We start from the raw sequence: 9,645 nt of genomic DNA on the forward strand, positions 1-9,645 counted from the left end.
TGAGATTTATGTTTATTACAGCTTCTCCCTTTACCTTTTGAAAATTACATCCCCCTTCCTGAAATTTAAAATTTCATTACAAATTACTCTCTAAGGTTTAAAGTTTTATAACAGTTTGCCCCTTCACCGTAATGATCATCATATAAAAAATTAAATTAACAAAAAAAATCAGTGTAATTTCTTAAGTATGTCAATATAATTTATCCAAAAAAATTAAAAAAAGAGTTGTTAAATGATAAATGAACACTCTCCCTATCATGGCAATAAAAGATTACAACCCAAATGTACAAAAGAGTGTGTACAAAAAACAAAAAATTGGACCAGTCCCTACCTAGGATCTTACCAGAATAAAAAATTAATAATGAAGTACCCACGCAAGTAAATAATAGAATAAACTGAACATGAGTCACTTCATAAACCTTTGCATCAATTAAAACAATTTATGGTTGGTTTGTGATGTGAAGGTTTTTTTAATTTTTTAATTAATTTAATTTAAAATTAAAAAATCTTATTTAAGATAAATTTTTTAATTTTTTAAACTTTCATAAGGGAAAAAAATAAAATTATTATGACTTAGATGTTGAATTAAAAAAATTATTTTATTTTTTTATTATTAAAATAATTAAAAAATCAAAAAAATATAACCGGCCAAACGAAACTTTAATTTGCTTTCAATTCATATGAAAATTTTCTTTCTGACACTCTTTATTTGTTTAGTGTGACAGTAACATAAAAAAAACAGAAGTAATATTACAAACCAAATGTCCACATACAAAACAAATGAAAGATAAAGAGAGTTTATCAATATCCACATGAGAAAGACAAATTAAAATCCCCACTTTTCCTTTTCCTTTTCCTTTTCCACCTCTTTTGTAGTTATTTCTTGTTTCTTCCCTCCTATATTAATTAATAAAAAAGGAAAAACCCAAACACTCCCTTGCGTTGGGGCAATCACTTTGGATCCCTCAACCAAATCTTTTTGCCGGGTCAATAAAGCGGGCACAGGAGTCGGGGCGTGGGCACAGCAACGAGTCGGGTAGCTCTCGGAGCGGTGAGTCCGAACACGTCACCCATATCAAGCTCGCTGGGCTTCATCCCGTCCGGTAGCTCCCAAGTGAAGCAGTGGAGAAGATGAGCCACGGACATGTCCAGAGCATAGAGTCCGAGCTGCATACCCGGGCAAGACCTCCGACCCGACCCGAAAGGAATGAACTCGAAGTTGCTCCCCTTAAAATCCGGGACATTCTCTTTGAGGAACCGGGCGGGCCTGAAGGTTTCCGGGTCTTCCCAGGAGTTCGGGTCGCGCCCTATGGCCCAGGCGTTGATCATGACCCGGGATCTGGCGGGGATCCGGTAGCCGGAGATTTCGGCGTCCTCGGAGGTCTCGTGGAGGAGGAGGGGAATCGGAGGGTGGAGTCGGAGAGTTTCTTTGAGGGCGCACTTGAGGAAGGTAAGCTTTTCGAAGTCGGACTCTTCGACGCGCCGGTGTAGGCCGACCACGTCAGCGAGCTCTTGTTGGACTCTCTTGAGATCTTCGGGGCTTTTCATTAACTCCGACATGGCCCACTCGATCGCCGATGCTACCGTTTCTGTTCCTCCAAACATTACGTCCTGATGACAACATCAATACAACAGCAATATCTATCAACACACATTATATTATTATTTTAAATTAAAAGAAATTTATAAAGCCTTTTATGCATTAATTAAGTAGGCCAGCCAAACGAATAGAATAAAAATTAAATGTAAATGAAATTTTCAAAAATCACTATTCTTGACTTTTTTTAATGGAGTTTTTATTTTGTTTTGTTTTGTTTTGATTTTACGATTCATCTTGTTGAGTAAAATTTAGAAATTTAAAACTTTTTAAAATTTTAAAAAGAAATACTAAAACAAAAAACAAGTCAATAAAAAAGTAAATCCCAAATACTCCATAGTCACATGTGTGTGGTATCCATGTAGGTCTTACACTACAGTTTATAATGGTAACAAAATTGTTTAACTTCAGATCAAGGATTACAAAAGATAATTTTATGCTGTATAAAATTTATGTATAAAAATTTTGTTTTTATATCGTTACTCATATATAAAATTAAGTTGGAATAAAAAAAGTATAACTCATGGCCACCTTTAGAAAAATAAAATAATTGAATAAGGATAATTTTGGTGGATTCATCATGCTTACATGTAAATTCTGAAATAATTTTTTGTATTTTAATTCTATATTTAGGCTTATTGAAATAAAAACTGCACAAATTTAACTCCTTCCATGGTTGGAAAAATGAGATTGCCATAGAGGGGGAGAAAAGAAAAAAAAAAAATTTGAACATAACATTTTATAAATAGATTAGAGTAGGAAACATTTTTAAAAAAAAATTATTAAAAGGAAAGGATGAAATGAATAATCACCATTTTTTTTTTAAAAGTCGTTTTATGTATAGTAAAAAAGCAATAATAAAAACTCTATTCATAGTGCTTTTTCCTTTGTTCAAAAAATAAATAAATTATGGTGCTTCTTCCTCACTTGACTTTATCTTTTTTTCTACCAAACTCAAAGAAGTGGATGAAAATCACATCAATTTTGAATAACAATTCTCTCACCACAACAATTTCGATAACATTTTTTTGCCAACACAGAATTATTCAAGACATATATCATCACAATTATTAGTGATGATCACACGTCACAAATGTTGAATTATTGCAAATGAACATTAATTATAGTGAGTCCCTGACAAGTTGGTTGGAGTTGATTAAGATTAAAAACACGCACACACACACACACAAAAAAGAAGCTAAATAAGTCAATAAAATATAATATTACATACAAATCATAATTATTTTACCTTTTTTTTTCATAAAAAAACAATAGTTAAAAAACTCTTACCAAACTAAAATAATTTAGTCAGACTAAATTAGTCAAAAAATAAAATAGTCAGATTAAAATTTTTTTTTTCAAACGAACCCGAAGGCTGTTGGTTAAGAAAATAATTTTTTTGAGAAAAAAGTATTGCATTTATTTATTTATTCCAAAGACCTAATAAATAAGTATATAAAATTAAGAAAATTCTCAAGTGTGTATTACACGTCGTATGTAATTCTACCCCAAAATTACATAAATTAAATATAAATTTGTGTAAGTCTTAAATTTTTATGAACTTATACGAGTTTGCACTGTACTTATTCATTTTTATAAAATCACTTATATAAATTTATAAAAACTTATATAATTTCATAATAAAATTACATACTACATGTATGCGTGGTATATGGAAATATGCCCCCACAAAATTAACACTATAAACAAACATTATTTCACTACGCCAAAATTAGGTTTTAGCGGCGGTTTTTTACCGCCGTTTATGCGCGTGTCGGAAAAAGTACAACCGTCGTAAAAAGGTAAATTACCGTCGTTAAAAGTCGACCAAAAACGGCGGTTTTTTACCGCTGTAAATAAGTTCAAATTTTTTAAAAAATAATTCTTTCTTCTTACACTCCCCAAGTCTTGAACCCTCAACCTCTCATCCACCCACATTAACCACTCTACCATAACCACTCTTCATAAAATATATTCCCTAAATAAATATTTAAACATTACTATTTTACTTTATTGTAGATGGTTTCGCCGAAACTCGCCGGAGTTTCGCCGAAGCACGCCGGAGTTTCGCCGGCAAAAACCGCCGTCATTAACGGCGGTAATGATTGGGCATTAGCGGTGATTTTGTTACCGCCGTTAAAAGTGAACATTAACGGCGGTAATAAAACCGCCGTTAATGATACCTTTAACGATGGTTTTCGTTACCGCCGTTAATAGTACCTTTAACGACGATTTTCGTTACCGCCGTTAAAAAAATCACCGTTAATGCCCTGTTTTGACGTAGTGTTTGTTCATCACAAAATATCTTTTACTTTTTGTTGAGTACAATTTTATGAGAGAAACATGTGGCATAAAACAATTCGTAAAGGTGGTACAAAAATAACAAGTGGATATGAGTAAATTGCTAAAGGAGTATTGATGAGTGTGAGTGAGTGGACAAAAACTTTTATTTTCTACAAAATATTGACATATAATTTTAATGTTCGGGCTGCTTAATCCAGTTTAAATCTGAACTGTAAAGTTGTTTTTTTGAATTGCGCTAATTGGGCTCTTAGTATTTTGCGCTTGACAATAATATTTCGTGCATTAAAAATTTGGTCACATTCCAAAATTCTTGTAATAAAACTATTATACATATATAGGTTTTTACTTAATTTTCTTATTACTTTTTTAATAATTAGATATTCATATCAGTTTACTAATACTTTAACTAATTTTAGAATCCTAAAATTAAAAACCGAACAAATCTCTTACAACTTATTTAAATGATTTGAATTTAAAATTTTTATTACTCAGTCAATCCAGACAAACTTTCAATTTCCTTATCATTAGATCCAAAGAAATTTAAACCATCTATTAATCATACTATCTTCAATGCCATACCCTACTGGATAGCGGCTTCTGTGATATGTTATGTTGTTTAATGTAACTGTTCAAATCTTAAGTTGGAGAATAACGAGATTAGCTTAAAAATTTATTTAAAATAAAAAGTAATATTTTAAAATTATTTTGTTTAAATTTTATATTAGAACCATTAAATTATATCATTTGCTAATGTGTCTAGTTTCTGTAATTTTTTTATTTTTATTTTTTCATATTAGTGAAAGTCAGTTGTTAGTTGTTAAATTAGGACATATGAGAATTAGCTTCTCCACTCTTACAAAGCACTAATGCTGTGTTTGGTTAGAAGATTTGAGGAGGGATTTGAAAAAAAAATGTAAAAGGTAGATGAAATGTAAATAAAACATGCTTATATTTCACCTAATTTCATACACCTTTTCCCTTTCCCTTTCCAAATCCCTCTCTAAATTCTCCAACCAAACATAGTATAAGTGATTACACCCTAATTCAACTCCCCCTTAGATAAGGTTGAACACATAACCTCTCCCTAAGATTAAATCTTTAAAAGAGTCATAATGTGTAATTAAACTAGGCCTAGTTAGTTGCTAACGTGCAGGACGGAACTAGGATTCCATTACAAGAGAGGCCAAAAAGAAAAATAATTTTTTTAAACTATATATACAAAACACACATGTACGGATATATGATATATAAAATATATTTACATAGAAAAGAAATTTAATACTATAGAAGTAATTTCTAATAGGATGAATACATTTTTTTATTAATATAAAATAGAAAAAAAATTAAAATGAAAGAAGAATGACATTTTTTATATTGAAAAGTCATTTTATATATAAAATTATATATATATATATATATATATTTAAAAAAAAAAAACTCTATGACAAATAATAATATTTACATAGACAGAGTGATCATAACTCCTTGTATTCTTCTCCTAATTTTGTCCTTACTAACGTGTCTAACTATGATAAAATCATTTAAGTTCCCTCCTTACCAACCCCAAACGCCACCAACGGGGGGTGGTGGTCCAGTAGTATTTCGGGCACTTTTCATGCAAGTTGTCTGGATTCGACACTCACATTGTATTTGGGAATTCATGGGAGAAAAGAAAAGAATAAATTATTTAAGTAATAAAAGAAAAGAAAAAAAAAAATTGTGATTGCTCTCATTTTTATTTGAATAAAGAAGAAATAAAAGAAAAGTAATAATTATGATTTCTCTCATTCTTATTTAGTTAGATTTCATTGAAAAAAAAAAAGAAAAAAATTTATTTTATGTTATATTATCAAAATAACCTTTTTATATTTTCAATCATTTTGTTTCTTTTATTTTTATAGAGACAAAATTGATATTATAAAAATAATAATTTCTTTTCTCTCTCAATCTTTCTACTTTCTGGAAGATTCAAAATAAGACTTTATAAGAGAAATGAGTTTCTCTCTATTTCTTTTAATTTCTTTTCATTTCTCTCTATTTAAATTATCCAAACAAATAAAAAAAATACATATCTCTTCATTTCTTTTCTTTGCCCTCCAAATTACTCAATCCAAACGTAGCGTCAGGGTTGCAATTTTTGAATAATACATTGTATTCCTGTTGAAAAACTCTTACGACTCTTATTATAGATCAGGTGTGGAACTCACTATTACCCCAGTTGAAGATCCCTTCTTTTCAATTAGATTAAATCTGACTGTTAACAGATTATTCCAAAACTAGAGCCTGTGAGAGCTATTATGCCCCTACAGGATTTTTTTTTTTTTAATAATGTTAGAGGTCATGAAAAATATATCATAAATATTATTATGAAAGTTTCTCAATCTTTGGATTACCTATATAATAAAACATCACATACTAATCAAGACTAATCAAGGGATGAAAATTTTTTATGATATATTTCATGATATATTTTTTATGATCCCTAACATTACTTTTTTTGTTTTAATTGTTCAAAAATAAAATAAAATAAAAAACGATCGGCACCGCCACCACCACCACCATTTGTATGGAACTTATTTGGTTGGCACTACTCCTTTGTGATATATTATTAAACTATATATATATATATATAGTATTAAAAAAAAAAAATAGTTTAGTTATATGGTGTAGGACTAATATAATTACCATGATGATAGCTTTGATGTTATCTCTAGTGAGCTTGATAGCGTTCTGTAAATCGTCCGATTCAGTGACTTTGGCTTCATCACTGTAAAAAGCAAGCAAATCGTCCACCATATCAGTAGTCCCCTCATCATCGGCGCATGTACTCGTCTTATATTTATGCATGTGATCGTCGATGATCGAGTCAATAAACCCATCAAGCGACGCACGAGCCTTAGCGAGTCTATCCCCGAGTCCCTGCGGGTCAACCCAGCTCAACGACGGTATAAAATCGGCAATGTTAAAAGCGCCGAAAAGTTTCGAAAACTCCTGCAGTATCTTAATGAAATCGTCCTGACCCTCGTGAGAACTCGACCCGAAAGCAGCCCGGTACGTGATGTTCCGGGTCAGCGCGAAAACCATCTCGCCGATGTTCACGGCCGAGCCGGCGCTGGTGACTACGCTTCGGACCATGTAGTCGACTTCGTCTCGTACGGACTCCCACGACTCGGCTCGTTTGCGGCTGAAGAGCTTCATGACACAGAGCTTGCGCATCTGGCGCCAGAACGGGCCGTAGTGAGCGAAAGCCATGTCGGCTCGGTCGTAGGTGAGGTAGCTGATGGCGATGGTGGCGGGTCGGTTCGAGAAGATGTTGTCTTGGACTTGGAGAACTTGTCGGGCTATTTCGGGTGAAGAAACCGCCACCATGTGGAGATAACCCATCCGGAGGTGGAATAAGCCGCCGTATTTCTTGGCTAGCTTGGCTAAGCCGCGGTGGGTCAGCTGGTCCATCATCATCATGTTTCCGATCAAAGGCAAGCCTTTTGGGCCCGGCGGGTAGGGAAGCTGACGGCGGAGCCGAGTTAGGAGGAACAAGAAAAGTAAAGGGATAATGAAGAGCGCCATGGAAATGGGTTGGAAAGCTTCGAGAATAGAATTCATTTCCATTCTCTCACTCACTCTCTCTCTCTCTCTCTCTCTCTCTCTATGTAAACGGGCTTTTGAAGTTTTTCCCTCTATTGTGCAACTTCTGAGATGTTGCTGGCTTTTTGAAGATATTATGAAGTAGTTTATATACAAATTTGGCTGTGGTTCCTGTTCGTTGAGGTTGGTGGGGGTGATCCCTTCTTTATTTTCACACGCACTCTAAGAAATATTAATTTATTATCATTGTTATTTGTGTCCATTTAAGTCTGGTTTGGAAATATTTTAGTGATTTTGATAACAAAAATGATAGAGGTGCTAAAAATTTTACTAAAAATTTTATCAAATGTTTTATATGGGTGTGGGACTCACATGGGATCTACATTGTATGGGTCCTATACCCATGTGAGACATTTGATAAAACTTTTGGTAGAATATTTAGGATCTCTAGCATTATTCTTTTGATAATATTCGGGACCCCCTTTTCCTCACATCTTTTTTGACCCTCTCTTAATATGATTGGTCAATTTTTTTTTTTTCTTTTTTTTCCTTCTTCTTCAATCACTAGCCGCCACGTGTGTGTGGGGTGGTGGGGTGGTAATTGGAGGGGTCTCAATCATAACTTTTTTTTAATTTTTTAATTAAAATGTGATAAAAAATTAATATATTTGAGATGATTTTTTAATTTTTTATTAAAAAATGTGTGAAAAGTAGAATAAGTGAAAAAAAATCTTTGACTTTTAAATTTTTCTTTTGACTTTTTAATTATTTTTTAATTATTATTATTAAAAAATTATTAATTAATTTAAAGATATCACGTAGTTATATTCTTAACCAACTATGCTTTTACAATCTTTCATATTTTTTAATTATTAAACATAAAATTGAAAATCTTATCCATTTACCAAACAAAATAGGTATGGAACATCACATAACGATGCCTCAATACCTCAATACCTCAATACCTACAGATAACTTCTCATCATTACCAGCTACTAGCTAGTGCATAAGTAGTGGGGTCAGAGAGCAAAACAAGTTTTTATAAAAAAAAATTTAAATACACGGCTGGGTTTAGTATTAAAATAGAGGAACGATCTCCATAAGATTAAAAGATTTATTTTATGAGATTCAGGTTTTTAAAAATTAAAAAATCAATAATTTATATTAAAAAATTAAAAAAAAATCTTTCTATTTTTACGTATCGTTTTATAAAAAATTTAAAAATCATCTCAAATATATTGATTTTTTTGATACCATATTTTAACAAAAAAGTCAAAAAAATTATTAAAAAAAATTTGTTCCCAAACGAGGCCTCACTATGAATTCTATTTTGATAATTTGAATTGTTTATTTTGTCGAATATTTTGGATATTTTATCCACACGACAAATTAGGCCGATCTAATAATTGTAACTTGTTTAATTTTTAACTAAAAAACAGACAACAAGTCTGTTTGGTAACGTTTACGTTTTTAGTTTATATTTACAAAAATTTTATAAACTGGTTTTTGTATATTTTTTTTTATTTTTAGAAAAACATAAACTACAAACGCGTTTGGTAATTGACAAAATGTTTTAAAAAAATTAAAAATATAAAAAAAGTGAGAAATGGCAAGTGGTGGCAAGTGGCGGTGGAAGACGGTAGTAAAAAGTGGTAACTGTGGGTGGTGGGTAGTGGATGGTGGCGGTGGGTGGGTGGGTGACAGTGACGAGTGGTGGGTGGTAGCGAGTGGGTGGGATGGTGGTGGTGGTGGTGGCGGCGGCGGCGGCGGCGGCGGGGGGGTGGTGGGTGGTGGTGGCAGGTGGGTGGCGGATGGCGGGTGATGGCGGGTGGAGGCGGGTGGGTGGTAATGGTAGGTGGCTGGCAGGTGGTGGTGATGGGTGGGTGGGTGACGGTGGCGGGTAGCGAGTGGGTGGTAGTGGTGGTGGTGGTGGCGCGTAGTGGGGGTGGGTGGGTAGGTGACGGTGGCGGTGGTGGGTGGTAGCGAGTGGGTGGTAGCGGTAGTGGTGGCGGGTGGTGGTGGCAAGTGGGTGGCAGAAGGCAGGTGGTGGCGAGTAGATGGCGGGTGGTGGTAGTGGGTGGGTGGGTGGGTGACGGTGGCGGGTGGTAGGTGGTAGCAAGTGGGTGGTGGTGGTGGCGGGTGGTGGGTGGTGGTGGCAG

The 9,645-nt window shown here is 33.6% G+C and overlaps 1 protein-coding gene across 1 annotated transcript; it reads right to left on the minus strand.

Moving 5' to 3' along the window:
* Positions 1-730: 730 nt before the first annotated feature.
* On the minus strand, positions 731-7,680 carry LOC114296006 (cytochrome P450 84A1). The gene is made up of 2 exons (XM_028240290.2): positions 6,587-7,680; positions 731-1,611 (listed from the first exon to the last, which is right to left on the minus strand). Exons 1-2 carry the CDS (start codon positions 7,508-7,510, stop codon positions 988-990), a joined length of 1,548 nt encoding a protein of 515 aa, XP_028096091.1. The 5' UTR covers positions 7,511-7,680; the 3' UTR covers positions 731-987.
* Positions 7,681-9,645: the final 1,965 nt, after the last annotated feature.

The sequence above is a fragment of the Camellia sinensis genome, chromosome 1 (genome assembly GCF_055761805.1).
Source record: "Camellia sinensis isolate YWXY chromosome 1, ASM5576180v1, whole genome shotgun sequence".
Taxonomy (NCBI): domain Eukaryota; kingdom Viridiplantae; phylum Streptophyta; class Magnoliopsida; order Ericales; family Theaceae; genus Camellia; species Camellia sinensis.

Excerpts from the sequence above, each read along its gene's own strand:
- LOC114296006 (XM_028240290.2), bottom strand. The coding sequence starts at position 7,510 with ATGGAAATGAATTCTATTCTCGAAGCTTTCCAACCCATTTCCATGGCG. Across the intron at positions 1,612-6,586 it reads ACATCAAAGCTATCATCATG|GACGTAATGTTTGGAGGAAC; the intron begins GTAATTATATTA and ends TGTTGTCATCAG.